Source organism: Dendrobates tinctorius, unplaced genomic scaffold (genome assembly GCF_039654945.1).
Source record: "Dendrobates tinctorius isolate UK_male_01 unplaced genomic scaffold, ASM3965494v1 ptg000022l, whole genome shotgun sequence".
In the NCBI taxonomy this organism is placed as follows: domain Eukaryota; kingdom Metazoa; phylum Chordata; class Amphibia; order Anura; family Dendrobatidae; genus Dendrobates; species Dendrobates tinctorius.
This window is the reverse complement of record NW_027361690.1, coordinates 42,293,962-42,311,974: the sequence shown is the minus strand read 5'-3', so window position 1 is coordinate 42,311,974 and position 18,013 is coordinate 42,293,962. Positions and strand designations below refer to the sequence as shown.

The window sequence follows — 18,013 nt, the reverse complement described above, 5'->3', positions numbered from 1 at the left end:
GGTTTGGCTCTCCACACGTAACATCAACTTAAAGGTACCATCAGCTAAGATGGGACCAAAGTTCATTGGTCCGTATGAGATTATGGAGATAGTCGACCCAGTGGCATATAGGTTGCGTCTCCCCACCTCCTTAAAAATATCCAATGTGTTCCATAAATCTGTTGAAACCCGCAGGATCTGTCAAAGAGAACTCTGAGTCTGTTGTTCCTCCAGTGCTGGTGGAGGGTCAATTGGAGTACGAGATCGGACATATTGTGGACTCTCGGCGGGTGCGCCGCTCTTTGCAGTACCTGGTCCACTGGAAGGGATATGGACCAGAGGAGCGCTCATGGGTCCCTGCTCGCTCGGTACATGCAGATCGCCTGGTTCGGGCTTTCCATGCCAGGTACCCGGGGAAGCCTGGGGGTCCAGAGGCCCCCAGTTGAGAGGGGGGTACTGTCATGATCCCAGTGCAGGTTTTTGAGCTGCACACCTGAGGTTAATGTCTGGAGCTCGGTGCAGGTTTCACCTGCACACCTGGGGTTAATGATTGTGACCTCTTTCTGGTTCTGGGAGAGCTTCTTAAACCCCTGGGAAGCTTCAATCCCTGCTCTGGCCGACCCTCAATACAAGTTTATAATTGTTGACACTGGGGCCTATGGAAGGACGGGAGACTCTCGAGTCTTCTATACTTCCATTATGGCTCGGCGGCTACGCACCAACCAGTTGGATCTACCACCACCACGCCAGCTACCAGGCTCCACTCAAGAATCAGTCCCTTATGTCCTTGTGGCAGATGAGGCGTTTCAGTTAACACGCAATGTCATGAGGCCATATCCCCGGCGCAACCTTGACCACAGGCGCAGAATTTTTAACTTGCGCCTATCACATGCTCGGCGACTGGTGGTGTGTTCCTTTGGCATTCTTTGTGCCAAATGGGGGGTACTCCAGTCTGCCATTCAGCTGAGTGAACAAAATGTTAATGAAGTAGTTAAAGCCTGTGTGGTTCTTCATAACTTCACCAGGATACATGATTGTTCCTCCTCTGCTGGTGTTGTGCATAGGCCGGACAATGTGCGTAGGGTGAGACCACCTATCAGCCCTCAACGTAGACCGCTCTCTGGGCTCAAAGTGCGTGATATTTTCACTAATTACTTTATGTCACCTGAGGGGGAAACTTCTTGGCAAGAGCATGCTGTATCTATGTTATAATTTTTGGTTTTATGTGTGTCTAAATATATATATATATATGCATTGGTAAGCGTATGTTAGCATGCTGACACGGTTTTTGAGAATTGAGACAGAGACGTAAACTGGAGTAGACAAATTTTTACTTTTGCCTTTTTTTTTTTTTTTAAAGGCAAACATATTATTGCCATATGATAACTGGAGCAATGGGCCAAATTGGCCTTTTTGCAGATGTGAACATTTTAGAAAAATACAATTTTCACACATATCCAAACAAAACAGAATGCAAGAACAAACTTGCCACATTAGACATTTTGAATCCAAAGGAAAAAAGAGGTGGTCTCCATCATCAAAATTATCTAAAAATGATAAAACTCACATTTATTAGGAAGGTTTTCAAATCATATTAAGTGAGTAGTCTATTTTGATCCTTTGACTTTCCCAGTATAGTGCGGTGAAATATTGTCTTTTTTACAGACATGTAATATGTGTCAGAAACGCGTAAGGTAGCCTTGCCTGTCTTGGTGGCTTATTAATATGATTTGAAAACCTTCATAATAAATCTGTGTTTTATCTTTTTTATATAATTTTGATGATGAAGACCACCTCTTTTTTCCTTTGGATTGGGATTTAGAGCACCAGTTGAACCACACTGGACATCTGGCATCAGACCGCTTATGGACACTGATGTACGGTATGCGTAAAGAATTTGCATGTTTTTATGCTCTTATAAATTGTGGAAAGTTGGGGAAGGAGAAGGCGGAAGAGCAGCCTGTGGTTGCTGCTGGCTACTTTGTCCAACATCGCCCTGTGTGGGGGCATACTGTTGCCCATGATGTGGGTAGTGTCCTTCCTCCTGGGATTGTTGGGGGTACTGGCCAGAGTAATAATGATGAGGGGCATCTTGTTGGCTCGGGTAGGCCCGTGTCTCATACCCCCCAATCTAGCCATGCCGTCCCCAACCAGGTTGGGACCAGCCTCCCAACACTGGGTGGGAAAAAGTGGCCATATTGGTGGGGTTGGCTAGAGGCAGACATATGTTGCTGCTGTTGTAAAGGTTGGGTAGGGGGAGGAAGGGGGTGAGGTGTAGGCCCACGTATTTGAGGATCCTCAGAGCCTGCTTGAGCAAGCATCTGTGTGGGTGGTCTCATGCACATTAGATTTCGGGGGGAAAGCTGCCACCTCTCCAGATATTCAAACAGCTCATATGGGATATTGGGGGGTGTGCTTGCATCAAGCAGGATCTGAAAACAGCCTCGAATACGGAGCCTTACCTCACGGGAAAGGGCACGTAGATAAAGGGCCAGGCTACATGAGTATGCCTCCTCCCCATCATCTGTATTCACTCTAGCCAGATAGTTGAGGGCCCCTGTGTCCACATTGGTCCTGGTATCTTGGGCAGGGATCTGGCGCCTTCTTCGCCCTCGCCGGGATGTTACAGCAGACTGTGGGGAACGCCCCAGATCTGGGCAGTTGGGCTGCTGCTCATGTTGCCCTGCTCCTCCAGTATGGGTGATGGTGAAGCAGCAGATGGTCCTGGTGGTGGGGTTTGTGGCACAGGCAATGGGTTCTCCTGAGAGAGGATTCTTCATACTTCTTGTAGGGGGAGAAGATGGGCCAGCCACCTCATCCCCTACAGGATCAATGATGGGCTCTGTATCTGAGCCCGTTCCTCTATCCGTAAGGTTGGACTGAGTTCTGTTATGAAATAGAACAGAGCCAAAAATACATTAATATTTTTGGCCCTGTAAAGTATCGGTGTAATGTGGTGTGAGGTATCTACTTACGGTCTCAGATCCAGAATAGGGGCGAGGAAGGAGAGGCGGTCATAATAAATGTATTTTCGTTTGACGTAGCCCGCATCACCACTCCTGAACCGCTGCTGACGTTCCCGCCTGTACTGATCGTGGATGCTGCGCCAGCGTTTCATCACATCTTCCACTGCAATGTGACAGGAAATATTCTCAATTTCACATATTTGATCGGTCAAATTTGCTACCAGTAGTCTAGGCATGTGGCCTTCTGGGGTGTGCTTTCTACCCAGGGTGGCATATCTAATTGGGGCATCCAGGCCAGATACACAGGGTCAGAATAGTTCATGTATCAAGTAACACTTAATAACTTGGTTGGCTAAGAGGATGAGGAGCTTGTGGCCTGGGCCTAATTATGGCAGTGTCACATCAAAATCTACCCGCCTCATGAGGAAAAAAGTACAAGCACAGGAAGGGGGGGGGGGCTGATTCTATATGCATTTTTTGATGTGAGGTAATTTTAATCATTTTTTGGCTTGTACTTACTCAGTTTTTGCTGCTCCTCGCGTGGCCAATCACCAAAATCATGGAACATCTGGCGACATATGCGCCTCCATGACGCCTCCTTTCTTGCCTGGTTCGCATAATGGGCATCACATTGGTCCCAGAGTTCTGGCCGCTCCTGCACCAGTACAATGAGAATCTCCACATTTAGGAAATATGGCGCCATGACGGTGCTGTACTCCGTGGAGGCGTACTTCCTGGGTGTCTGGAGTGCTTTTTGAGCTCATTTGCATGTCTAGGCCTCCTGATGATGGATTGGCCCATTTCCTGTCACCAGCCAAAAGACCTGTGTATTTCTCGCAAGTCACACGTGTGGTCCGTGAGTAATCCGTATTTTTTGCGCACCCATAGACTTCCATTCGCGTATTACGGACGTAGTACGCTGACAATCGCAGCATGCTGCGATTGGCACGGACCGTAGAATACGGACGAGAAATATACGGCTGTTGGGAGCAAACCCATAGAGAATCATTGGTCCGTGTGTAATGCGTGCTTTTAACGCCTCTCACTCGTCCGTATTCCTCTCTAGTGTGACTCCGGCCTAACAGGAGAAAACAAACACCAGAATTTATGGTGCAATTTCTCCTGAGTATAGTAATCTACCTATATGGTAGAAAACTACTGTTTTGGTGCACAGCAGGGCTCGGAAGGGAGTGACGCTTTACAATACATACTTGTAATGGTCAACGGGCATAACGCTGCATTTGGAGAGCTCCCGATATGCCTAAACATTAGCAACCCTGCAAATGACCGTATGTTGGAAATGACCTAGTGTTTCCTGGTATGTTAATATTATAATGTAGTAGCATACGTGAGTAGTGTAGAGTGCATCAGCTTGGCATATGCGAGTTGTGTAGCATACATCGGGTAAACACATGCGAGTTTTGTAGAGTGCATCAGGTTGGCATATGTGATTGTGTAAGTCAGAAATGAACTTGGTAGTCCATGGATGTGTGGTACAGTTTGAAGCATTCCCTTATATACAGGCCAGGCTTGTTGGGTCATGTGTCGCATTGATAAGTGGTGTCCTTTCTCATTCCCCTTCTGTATCAAACTTGGCACCTCTATTGTGACCTTCCTCTCTATGTGGTTTAAGGGACCTCCCCTGAGAAGTGTTGGTCTTGTACAATATGAGCACCTTTAGTCCTGGAAGAACTGGCACCCACTCCTTCCTAATCTCCAGAGATTAGGGCTTTGATCACCACCTCCTGGAACTGAAGGTACGTACCGGTCTGGTCTGCACCTCGTGATAGCATGTAAGCATTGTACATTGCCATCTGTATGTGCACGGCCAGCTTTTTGTACCACATCTTGGCATTTCTCAAGGCACTGTATGAATGGAAGACTTGATCAAAGAGATAAACGCACTCCATGTACTTGTTGTACCCCAGTACACTGTCTGGTTTGGTGACCTTTGTAGGGGTATGTGGTACAGCGTTGAGGTTGCTGCAATCACACATAGTTGTCAATGATATACCACTTGTACTTGACCACCAGCAGGTTGTCGCTACATTGGGCTCTGCTCTCACCCTTTCGGAGCAGCTGCCCAATTAGCATTTTGGAAAGGCCGCTCTGATTTTTGCGGACAGGCTGCAGTAGCTTGTGCAGAAGGAGACTTGATGCTGGTATAAAAGTTATCTACGTAGAGGTGATAACCTTGATCCAGCAGTGGGTGCACCAAATCCCACACAATTTTCCCACTCACTCCCAGGACAGGGGGACATTCAGACTTTGAAAAATTCCATTTCTATGAGGCTGGTTGTGTCAGTTAATTCCTGATTGCACCATAAAATAGGGAGTGACTCAATCTTTGGGAGGAAGGGGGTTGAGGTCCTTATGGGGTCAGTAATGGTGGCTGCTGGTTTATTTTATGTTCTGGGGTGTTTGTGTGGTGGTTCAGTATTGCTTGTAGAGTAGTAGGATGAATAATAAAGGAAGGTGGCATCCAGTGTGTCTGAATGCAGATCCTTTTGTACTCTAAGGGAAAAGCAACCACCAAAGAAGTCTAAAAGGCTCTCTCAGAGAACACAGGAGCACGTAGGACACATGCGTTTTTTTTTTCTTTGGTTTGAGAACCTCTCCAGGTTGTCAGGCAGCCCATTTCTGGTTTCCTTGCACCATATAAACTCACCACAATTAGATCCTGACAATACCTCCTGGGCACGGTCTATGTGTTTGGTCTATACCTGGCCTCTTAGAGTCAAATCAGATCTCAAGCTTTGCACTGACGAGGGACAACACCCCAAAACACGTGTCTGCAAATTTGGACTCTGGTTTGGTTTTAATTCTAAGTCATGTGGCAAGAATTGTTAAAGGGTCAACATTGACTTTTAGGATTGCTACTTCCAGTAGGTGGCACTAGAGTTGTATTTATTTTCTCTGAAGAGGGAATTTGCATATTTGGTCTCCCACAACATATCTATAAAATCTATAAACCAGCAGATACCCTGAAGGGATCAGCTGGCCTGACAACACAAGGGACACAGACATTTATGAAAGATCCTGTGCAAGTTTTCTGGTGATAAGAAGTCACATATTTTTATGCATGTCATACTTTCAACAAAAACGAGCAACTTTTTGCTACCTTCCCCTGCTTTCTTTCTTTTAAAGTTGATGAAATGAGACAGCACATCCAGGCTAATTTTGTATATTTTACGACAGATTTCATGTAGTTCCTGGCCAAGGGCTTCCAGCTCCCCCATTGTACTGTCACATTCCCCTAGGTAACAACCGATTTTAAACGTCTGAATAAAGAAGTCACTTTGGTAAAACTGGGGATACTTTATTTCGTATAAAAACTTTAAAATATATCTCATCTTCTCTAGATACGGTCTAGAAAGCGCCATAAGTAAAAGTTAGATTCTGAACAGTAAGTTGCACAGTGTATCACACATAAAAATAAGTCAATTAATAATAAATCAATTCTTCAATCATTATAAAACATTTACAATGTTCCAGAATAAGCATGTGTAAAAACTAATCACTAAGGCTAGTTTCACATTGCGGACGGAGGAGCTGCAGACTTCCTCTGTGAAGCTCCGCCCCCTGCCGCACCTCCCCCGGTCAGCTCCGCCTACGGCCGCATACTTCTGCATGCGGCCTACGTACCTATCCTTAGCATTGGGTACGCAGGTCGTGAGGATGTATGTGGATGCCTCCGCATACGTCGTTTTGACGATGCGAACAAAACAAATTCCAACATGCTGCGTTTGGCGCAGTTCGCCGCATCATCAAAACGACGCATGCGGAGGCATCCGCATGACGTGCGTACCCAATGTTAAAGATCGGGCACGCAGGCCGCATGCAGAAGGATGCGGACGCAGGCGGAGCTGACCGGAGGAGGCGTGGCAGTGGGCGAAGCTTCACGGAGGAAATCTGCAGCCCTCCGCAGCTCTTTCCGTCCGCAAATGTGAAACTAGCCTAACAGAAAGGTGACAGACACTACAAAAACCTTACAATACATGAAATATTTCAATTTAATAAAGATAAAAAAAACAAAACAGTAATGCTCATTGAAGAACGAGGAAACTAAGGATTCTGTGGTCAGATGAATGACAATATTACAGGGATGTCATGGCTTTATTCTGAGTGCATCGCTGAAGGCTCCAGTCTCTATAGATCCTCTGTAATAGCCGCTGGCAAGGAAGTGTATGCGACCAACAGTAGTTAGGTGTATTAGCATCAGTCAGGTAGGTAGCTGTTACCGGAGGGATGTCCGCACTATTCTCAGGCACGGACTGCTTCGTCAGGAGGAATCACAGTCGACAAGTTCATTCCAGTAGTAAAAATTGTCGCTCTCTTTCAGGGCAGACTGCAGCGGGGTTCATAATATGATTTTAAAGGAACTGAAAAGAAAATACAAGATATTTGTCTCTCCAGATGTAATGGCATTAAAAATATGTACAATTAGAAGAGAACATGTTACATTTGCTCGCCCTGAAAAGCTGTCAGCAAGGGACGTGTGACTGGTCCAGATATGGTTGTGAAGGACAGAGCCTGACAGCTTGATAGAAGCCATAACTAGTAATGAGTGAGCACGCGTGTGCGCTAATAGAGTATCTCCAGCGTGCTGAAATACTATGTTCGAGTCCATGCGGCTGCACCTCTGGTGGCTGTTAGACAGCGGCAACACATGCCTGGATTGTCTAACAAACAGTAAATCCTTGCACGTGTTGTGGCTGTTCAACATGCAAGTGCGGGGACTCGGATATAGGGTTTCTTCTGTGTGCTCGAATACTAATAACCCACGAGTGTGCTCGGATAACACTATCTGAGCACGTTCGCTTAACACTAGTCATAACTGATGTGCGAGGCCTCGAGACTCATGTTGGGTCAGTCTAGCCTTTACGGGTCCCATATATCTAACCCTACCCAATATATCCTGTATAAAAAGATTGCTAGTGTCTGTTATATGGAGCTTAGAAAGAACAAAACGGCAGAAAAAAAATATTTCCTTGTTTCTGTTAAAGATACATATTTCCTTGTTTCTGTTAAAGATACATATTTCCTTGTTTCTGTTAAAGATACATATTTCCTTGTATTAATACAGAAATATGGATTGATGTTTAACTACCTCTTACATATTAACTGCGTCTGGATTCCTGACACTTCGGACCGACTCCAATTAGATTAAGGAATGTGTACAATGACCTTGTGAGACCAATCGCACCCGTGAAGTACAAGTCAGAGGGCTGACAAGTAGTATGTGCCATCTGTAGTAATCACTATTATTACTTTTCACCTTTCAGTTATCATAGCCGTAATATATTTAACTGATGTGAATGCAGGAGGCATTTTACAATCCAGGAGAAACTGAAATAATTCATATGTCCCCTAAAACAAGGCCAAATACATTTACAGATATTGACAAGTAGTTTTCAAATCATTTCATACAGTTAATGTTTTACTCCAAATAACCAAAGGTACACTTCACGAGAGACATAACCAAGGATGGCCCCCAATTAAATGGTCTCAGGAGGACTTTTATTTATCTAGCACTGTTCAATCTTATGATTGTCATAGCAAGCACTTTTTAAACCCAAATCAGTGTTCCTGCATGTGTGACTGACACTGGAGGAGCCGAGTAGCGCTCAGTGTCCGGACGGGTGTGCACTCAGTGTGGGTGCAGGCATGCTCGGACCTCCGCCTTCTGGATGTGTAGCGAGGGGCTTCACAAAGGTGCTGGATATCACTGCCCAGACTATAGCTGTCGCTTTATCACCGTCAATAAATAGTCACTTCAAGCATATTCTACGTGTGCAGTGATTCTATACTGAACTTATTACTACAGGACCACTGGTTCCTTTTCACTAGCACTGTATATTCAACCTCTCAGTCGAGTGCCAACTATCTCTATTATATACAGACTATAGCTCACACAACTGCAAGACCGACCACACCCCCTCCTGCGATAAGCAGCTCACTGTCTATAGAGATCCTGGTGTAGGTGAGCGCAGCTTTTTGAGCTCTACTACCTGCTGCATCTAAAAACTCTGATTAGGTCACACCTGCTGCACTCAGTAAACGGATACATCAGTGGAATCAGGGTCTCTGCACCTACATTATGCTGCTCTCAGATGACATAGAAAAAACCTACTGCCCCTCAAGTCAAAGATCTGAAAATGGGCAGTAAATGTGTTTCTATGGAAATACACACCTGACGAAGTCAGGAGATCTGGAGATGACATGCTGGAATTCAGAGTGATTAATTGTGCCATCTTTATCAATATCAGATTCTTCAAGGATCTAGGAGAGAAGAGAAAAGCTGTACATAACAGTCATATCTGAAGAAAGTGCTAGTATGGGGTTTCACCAAAAAAGTGTAAATGTTTGTATGAAAATATATAAAGTGCTCTCAGTGAGAGAAACAAAATAGGAATCTTGTGGGTATGATACCTTTTAATGGCTAACAAATAATAGTGAATGTTGTTACAAAGCAAGCTTTCGGGACTGCTTATGTCCCTGTTTGTATGGGCATGGAGGAGCAACTCATTCATTGGAGCTTGTTTTAGATTTTGGCTAGAAGGTTCGCCCTTTCCCCTGGTCACGTGACAGGTGCTTCCTGCAACGGCATGGTGCGCCGTCTGTCTGACAATCACATGGATTCCTCTCCTGCTGGCACACACACTTAGATGGAATGTGGAGAGGAAAGGATACATGTCCAATTACAAAGAGATCAGGCAAGAGGAGTTTTCCATGGGGCACCATGTTGTTGATGGTGGCCAAGCAACCTATTTGATGGCACATAGGGCTACTAAACTTATCACAAACAAAAATTCCAGCACAAAAAATGTACATGTGGAGTGGGAGGGTGAGTGGGGAGGGGGGGTAAAGGAAAAGGTTAATGAAGTTTTCCCACAATTAAATATCACATCATTCCTTTAGCCCATACAGAATTTATTCCGCTGACTATTATTTCTATTGCATATATAGCGCCAACATATACCACATCTCTTTATAGACCGTCATCACTGTCTGCAGTGCGGTTTCCAATTTGGAGACTGTTTGTACTCAATATGTATTTGGAGTGTGGAAGGAAACCCAGGTGAATAGGGGGAAACACACAGACTTCATGTACGGCGTCGCTGGTCGGAGATGAAGCCAGGACTCGCACGATTCCGCAACCAGCAAATCAAAAGTAGTTGGACTTTTTTTTGCAGATTTCTTACGGGACCTTGCAGGTGGCAATCTGACCCCATTCACCAGCACCATGCTGCAAGGTAGCAGCAGTATACGTAGAACGATTTAGCCCCAGCCCAAGTTATCTAAATAAGCTATGGGGTGTCACCACCAGCACTAGCCACAATAGGCAAAATGCTGAAAGGAAAGCAGAAAGACACTTCATAGCTGTTCACCCCAGGGGGCGCTATTTCTAGACAAACATGAATTTTTATTAAAATGTTTCCAATAAAATTTTTTTTTTTTTTGTGATCTGGCAAAAGAACAACATTCACTCATAGGACGACCTCTTGATGTCTTGTTGTTGTCTTGCATTAGTACATATGTAGCTGTAGATTGTAAGTCTCCTCTCCCTATTTAAAAGTCTGTTGCTTATTTAGGTTTATTGGACTTGTCCTCTACTTCAGATAGGTTTCCATCTTTCCATATGTACAATTCCCTAAGGTAACCTTATAATAAATAAAAAAATAAAAAAAACTGAAAAAAAATTGTCTCATTATCAGAGAGAAAAACATCTTTATTCCTCTGGGCTGACTAGCAATTTATACAATTTGTATGAAGTCTGCGATCTGGGCCTTTACCTTCGCATGCAGGAATTTGGGCAGTAATACACCTGTATTCAGCACACTGATGCATATAAGTATGCCTGGTGTATGCTAAAAACACAGATTACCTATGTGCTATTCCTTAACCCCCAGGCCATTTTCCGTATTTGCGGTTTCGTTTTTTGCTCCCCTTCTTCACAGGGCTTGTTTTTTTGAGGGACAAGTTATACTTTTGAACGACACCATTGGTTATACCATACTGTGTACTGGAAAATGGGAAAAAATTCCAAGTGCGGTGAAATTGCAAAAAAGAAAGTGCAATTCCACAGTTTTTTTAACCATGTTCACTAAACGTAAAACTGACCTGCCATTATGATTCTCCAGATCATTACAAGTTTACAAACACAAAAGATGTATAGGTTCATTTTTATTTAAGCGGCGGAAAAAAAAGTCGTAGTTACTCACCGATTAACAGTATTTTTCGGAGTCCATGACAGCACCACCTGAGAGAGGGGATCCACCCTCCAGGAACAGGAAATCCTACAGATACATAAGGGCGGCACCTCTCCCACGCATCAGTTGGTTACAGAGCACAAGAGGACCACAAAGGTTAATAGCATAATTTATATACAATACTCTTACACAACTATTAATTACCCGTGTACATATAAGAGGAAGAAGTGCACACCCAAATTAAACTAAAGGGAGGGAATATACGGGTGCTGTCATGGACTCCGAAAAATACCGTTAACTACGACTTTATTCGGTCGTCCATGACAGCACCACCTGAGAGAATTACAGAGAGTAATAATTACTTTAGGGACCAGCCTGCAGAACCCTGAAACCAAAGGAGAGGTCTGAGGAAGCACCCAGGTCTAGTCTATAATGGTTGTAGAAGGTGCTCGGAGAGGACCAAGTAGCTGCCTTATGTATCTCCGATCTCTCTGCCCAAGAGGTTGCCATGGCCCTCAGCTTGCCAGGGGCCGGTTTGCCTTTTGAGGTGTATGCTAATGAAATGGCCTCCCTAATCCATCTTGTTAGCGAGCTTTTTGAAGCCCTAAGGCCCTTTCTAGTGCCCTGATCGGAAATAAACAAGGCATTATCTTTTTTCCAGGGGTCGGTAACTGACAGGTACTCTAGGAGACATCTCCTAACGTCTAGCGTGTGTAATTTCCTTTCCTTATCGTTCGTGGGATTAGGGAGGAAGGATGGAAGGACTATCTCCTGAGTTCTATGGAAACTGGAGGCTACTTTAGGCAGGCATACTGGATCAGGTGTAAGAATTACCCTGTCGTCCCTGAATTGTATGTAAGGAGGAAGTCTAGCCAGCACCTGGATGTCACTAACTCTCTGGGCTGATGTCAACGCTACCAGGAGAGCCACTTTAAGGGACAGGTTTTTTGTGGAAGCTGATGAAATAGGCTCAAACGGGGCCTCTGTCATGGCCGTAAGGACTAGGTTTAGATCCCATGGCATAAATTTATTTCTCACTACCCCTAGAGCCGACATCTGTACCTTAAGGGTGCTGGTGTAGAGTCCCATGTCCAGACATCTTTGTAAGAACTCTAAGATCTGTGCTATGGGAGTGGACTGCCCAGCTACTACCCCTGAGCCCTGAAGGAATCTTTTTCAGATCCTAACGTAGATTTTGGTTGTAATCGGTTTTCTGCTTTTGAGCAGGGTGTTAATTAGGGCCGGGGAGAAACCTTTCTCCTTTAGTAGTGCCCGTTCAAAATCCGATTCTATGATTCTATGATTCCACACCGTCAGATGTAGGCCAGCTACCTGAGGATGGTAAACTGGGCCTGGGATAGGAGGTCTGGGATGTTTGGTAGGACCCAAGGGTCAGACACCGACATGGTCCAGAGGCATGAGAACCATGGCCTCCTGGGCCAAAACGGTGCGATCACTATAATTTTTGCTTTGTCCTTCCTGACCTTCCTCATCACCAGGGGTAGTAGAGCCAGGGGAGGGAAGGCGTATGCTAGCCCGAAGTCCCATTTGATCAGAAGAGCATCTACTGCCAGAGGGTTCTCCCTGGGATTTAGAGAGCAGAACTGAGGCACCTTCCTGTTCTCTCTGGTGGCGAAGAGGTCCACTTCTGGCTGCCCCCATTTTTGTACGATTCGGTCGAAGATGGACGTTTTTAAGGACCATTCCCCCGCTTTAGAAGGTTGCGGCTTAGGAAGTCTGCTGTGGTGTTTTCTTTTCCGTTTATGTGCAGAGCTGTTAAAGACAGGAGATGTTGCTCTGCCCATTGGAACAGCCGTTCTGCTACCTCCATCAGGGGCCTGGAACGAGTCCCACCTTAGTGGTTGATGTAAGCCACGGTGAACTGATTGTCGGAGAATATTCGAACATGGTGACCCTGTAGATACACAAAAAGGTTTTTGACTGCCTGGTCTACGGCTGTTAGCTCTTTCAGGTTGGAGGACATTTCCAACTGATGGCATTCCCACAGGTCCTGGATCAAGATTTTCCCCATGTGGGCCCCCCAACCCATAGGGCTTGCGTCTGTGGTGACTACCCAGGCTAAGTTATATTCCCAGGGCACCCCTCTGGCTAGATTGTTCTCGTCTAGCCACCAGTCAAGGGATCTCAAGGTATGTTGGGACAGAGTCAACTGGCCTTCTAGATAATCGCCCAGGATCTTTTGATGGCGTAAAACCTCGCCCTGTAGCACCCTTGCATGGAACTGGGCCCATCGGACCGCGGGGATGCAGGATGAGAGAGAACCCAGGAGGAACATTGCTTTCCTGAGAAACATGGTAGGGCTATTGGAGGCGTTCAAGACCTGCTGACGTAGGCGAACTAATTTTTCGGGTGGAAGACGACACTCCTGATTCTGCGAGTCTAGGGTTAAGCCCAAGAACTGCTGGACTTTCATGGGCTGTAGGCGGGACTTCTTAATGTTTAATAGCCACCCTAACCGCTCCAGAGCTGATTTTGCTTTTTGCAATTGATCCAGACAATGGACTGCTGTTTTGCCTACAATAAGGAAGTCATCCAGGTAAGGGATTACTAGGATGTTTGCTTCCCGCATATGGGCCATAACCTCCGCTATAACTTTAGTGAACACCTGGGGGGCGACTGCTATACCAAAGGGAAGTGCGACATATTGAAAATACTGTAACGACCCCTGTAAGTGAACTGCCACTCTAAGGAAACGCTGATGAGACCTATAGATGGGTATATGGTAATAAGCGTCTTTTAAATCCAACACCACCATAAAACAATTTTCAAACAGTAATTTTATTGTGGAACTGATCGTTTCCATTTTGAAAGGTCGAATGACCAGGTATCTCTGAGGTACGTTCCTGCTCTCGGTCCAGCCACGGGAGCTTCCGGGTCGTCCATTCCTGCACCTGAGCTGAAGCCGCTCTGCAGTGCTTATGTGCCCTTTTTTTCCCCCCGGCAATCCGGATTCACAGGTGTCATGGCCAGGGGCTGATTCTCGCCCCCCCCACCTTTCCCTCCGAAGATCATGGGTACTTCCCCCTGTGCGCCGCCCGCCCCTGCCACTCTGTCGGCGCCCGCGCCGCTGCGCCTGGCGAAGCACGGGGAGAAAAAGTCGGCCGGCATCCGACTTCCGGTCTGGCGCCACTGGCCCCGCCCCCCGCTGATTACGTCACTTCTGGTCTGAGCGAACGCGCGGGGGCGCGCAGGCCACCAGCGCCATAGCGGCGCCCGACCCCGCACAGCGCTCCCCGCACACCACCGAGGCACAGCCGCACACCCCCGACCTGGATGAAGGGAGACCGCACCAGCAGGACCAAGGAGACGGGCATCCGCCGGACCCCGCTCCCACCTGCCCCGCATACTGATGTGGAACCCTACCCGGGCCACCGTGGTACTTCCAGGGGACTCCGCACTGCCCGAGGTAGGAGACACCCCGCCCCCCCCCCCCCGCTACCTGAGTCGGACAGCCGGCCTGGGGATTCCTTCGTCCATGATGGCATGATCTGTAGGGAATCCTGTCCTCCAGGAACAGGAAACCAACTGATGCGTGGGAGAGGTGCCGCCCTTATGTATCTGGAGGTTTTCCTGTTCCTGGAGGGCGGATCCCCTCTCTCAGGTGGTGCTGTCATGGACGACCGAATAAAAATCCAAAATTTGTTTAAAACAAATGGCGCCATTTTCTGAGAACTGTAGAGTCTCTCGTGATCTGGAGCTGGGTGAGGGCTTATTTTTTGAGCGCCAAGCTGACGTCTTTATTGATACAATTCTGGAGTAGATACAATGTTCTGATCACCCGTTATCGATGATCAGATCGCCTGCATGTTGCAGGCGCTCATAGCAATCTGGCAATGACAACCACAGGGGTCTGCTGCAGACCTCTGGTTGTCATGCTGACTCATCGGTGACCTGCGATCATGTGACAGTTACCGATGGGTGGAGCCAGTGACGCGCTTCCTGTAAGCGTGAGTTAAATGCCGCTGTCAGAGATTGACAGTGGCATTTAACTAGTTAACAGCGATTCCACCTGTGGCTGTTGCGGGCACATGTCATCTGTATAGATCATCTGTCATGTCATCTGTATAGATCATCTGTCATGTGTCTGAAAAGGTTCGGGTTCCAGCGCTGAGACAGGTGAGTCCAATATGTGCGTACTATAATGGCACACGTCGGAAAGGGGTTAAGACGTTATCCAGGACTATTTAAATTTTTTTACTACACGCCTAAAAACTAATGCGCAGGTAGTTGCTAACCACCTGCTTATTGTGACCAGCGCCAATCTTCACTGGCACAAGGTGTTGACAAAATGTTCCTACGAGCGATTCACCAACTTACGCCGACGTCAAATCTACGGAGCAGAGGTTTCTCTTCTGGGCTGTTCTGTTGATGGGGAGCGACTACTGATTTTATGCCGATTGACAGCAGACTCCCCGCTGCCAAACTGCAGGGAGCTGACTGTCAATAAGCATGATGTTAACAGTTTTACACACGTGGTCAAAATTGTTGGTACCCCTTGTTTAATTACAGAAAAACCCACAACGGTCACAGAAATAACTTGAATCTGACAAAAGTAATAATAAATAAAAAATCTATGAAAATAAACAAATGAAAGTCAGACATTTCATTTCCACAGAATATAAAAAAAAATAAAACTCATGAAATAGGCCTGGAGAAATGATGGTACCCCTGAAAATAATGTGACAAAAGGGACATGTTAAATCAAGGTGTGTTTCCCTCTCAACTTGAGACATTTGGTGAAAGAACAGGAAGTACGAGTCTGAGATTAGTCCCATGTAGTCACTTGGAAAATTGAAAGACTTCAGATTTCTTTAAAGGGAACTGTCAGGTCCCCGATGTCCTCCAACCCAGCGATATTCAGATATGTATGAACAAATTCCCTGCCTGTCCAGCCCTGTATAACTTTATTAACTGAAAACAAAGTGTAAAAAAGCATTTATATGCCCGCCGTTTGCTATTCTGATGAAGGCTTTGACTAGTTGATAGGGAGGAATGCCCTGCGCACGACCAGAGGCCATCTTCTAAACTTCCGGACAAGCGCAGTGTGCGCCTCTGTAGCTAAGAAGCGTACATTCAGAGACGCTGCTGGCACGCATGCGCTAGATTTGCATGAGCAGCGATTACGCCACTCGTGCAGATTACGTTATCACGTCCACCGGGGAATGATAACATGGAAAGGGGCTGACTAGTCTGGGACAACTAAAAGCCCATCGACTAGTCAAAGCACTCAATAGCATAGCAAAAGGGGATATTATAAAGATGGATTTTTGGTTCTTACCGTAAAATCTCTTTCTTGGAGCCTTCATTGGGGGACACAGATTACCATGGGTGTATGCTGCTGCTGCTGCTAGGAGGCTGACACTATGCAAAAAACAAGAAAATTGACTCCTCCCCGGCAGTATACGCCCACCGACAGATACCAAGTACCTCAGTTGGTGAGAAAGCAGTAGGAGAAGCCACGGAACTATAACATATGCACCAACCCAACAAGGGACTCAAGGACCCAACACGGCACAACTTAAACAGGGAGGGTGCTGTGTCCCCCAATGAAGGCTCCAAGAAAGAGATTTTACGGTAAGAACCAAAAATCCATCTTTCTTTATCGCCTTATTGGGGGACACAGATTACCATGGGACGTTCCAAAGCAGTCCCAAGGGCAGGAACAGCAATAAGGAACGAAAGAACAGGAAGGGCTTAGGTCGGCCGATGCGCCACCGCCGCCTGCAGGACCTTCCTACCAACGACTGCATCAGACGAAGCCTGGGTATGAACCCTGTAGAACCTCGCGAACGTATGCAAGAACGACCAGGTCGCAGCCCTGCAAATTTGCAGAGCCGAAGCCTGGTGTCGAACGACCCACGAAGCTGCCACCGCCCGGGTGAAGTGAGTTCTCACTCCCGGAGGCGGCCGTTTTTCCTGAAGACGGTATGCTTCCAGAATAGTAATAATATAATAATAATAATAAATTTTATTTTTATAGCGCCGACATATTCCGCAGCACTTTACATTAGAACAAATCCAGCGAGCGATCGTGGATTTGGATGCCGGAAGCCCTTTCCGGTGACCAGCAATGAATCGGATTGACGAAGTGAAGCAGTCCTAGCGAGATAAACACGCAAGGCTCTAACAACGTCCAGTTTGTGGAGTGACTTCTCAAGAGGGTGAGAAGGAGCAGGACAAAATGATGGAAGAACGATATCCTCGTTGATGTGGAAGGAGGATACCACCTTTGGGAGAAAAGAAGGAACGGGCCTGAGGACGACTTTATCCTGATGGAGTACCAGCTAAGGAGAACGACATGACAGGGCCACTAATTCAGAAACTCTTCTGATGGATGTTATGGCAATCAGAAAGGTTACCTTCCATGAAAGAAAAGACAAAGGGATGTCCTGGATGGGCTCAAACGGCGCTTTTTTGGAGAGCGCTAAGAACGAGATTGAGATCCCACGGTTCTATCGGTGAATGATGAGGAGGGGCCACATGAGCGACTCCTTGGAGAAATGTCTTAACCTGCGGTAAAGAAGCGAGCTTCCTTTGAAAAAGGATAAACAAAGCGGAAACCTGGCCCTTGAAGGTACTGAGAGACAGACTTGAATCTAAGCTAGACTGGAGAAACCCAGTATGGACGGAATGGAAAAGGACATTGGAAAGACTCTTATCGTCGCACCAACGGAAAAAGGCCTTCCAATGCCTATGGTAGATGCGGGAAAAGGCTGGTTTCCTGGCTTTGACCATCGTCTGAATCATCTGGTTGGAAAAAACCTGATTCTCTTAAGGTTGCGGCCTCAACGGCCATGCCGTTAAATTCAGAGACCGAGAAGTCTCGTGGTAAAG

General features: G+C 46.4%; 1 protein-coding gene across 2 annotated transcripts in view; it reads right to left on the bottom strand.

Moving 5' to 3' along the window:
- Nucleotides 1–6,243: 6,243 nt before the first annotated feature.
- Nucleotides 6,244–18,013, bottom strand: part of CIB1 (calcium and integrin binding 1) — a 55,445-nt gene continuing 43,675 nt past the window's right edge. Inside the window, exons 6-7 of one of the 2 annotated variants that reach the window (XM_073568649.1) lie at nt 9,139–9,227; nt 6,244–7,327 (exon numbers count right to left, since the gene is read on the bottom strand). In XM_073568649.1, the coding sequence (XP_073424750.1) occupies nt 7,306–7,327; nt 9,139–9,227 (111 nt within the window). In that variant the 3' untranslated portion in view covers nt 6,244–7,305. The remainder of the gene's footprint in view (nt 7,328–9,138; nt 9,228–18,013) is intronic. The other variant, XM_073568650.1, reaches the window with a different exon arrangement.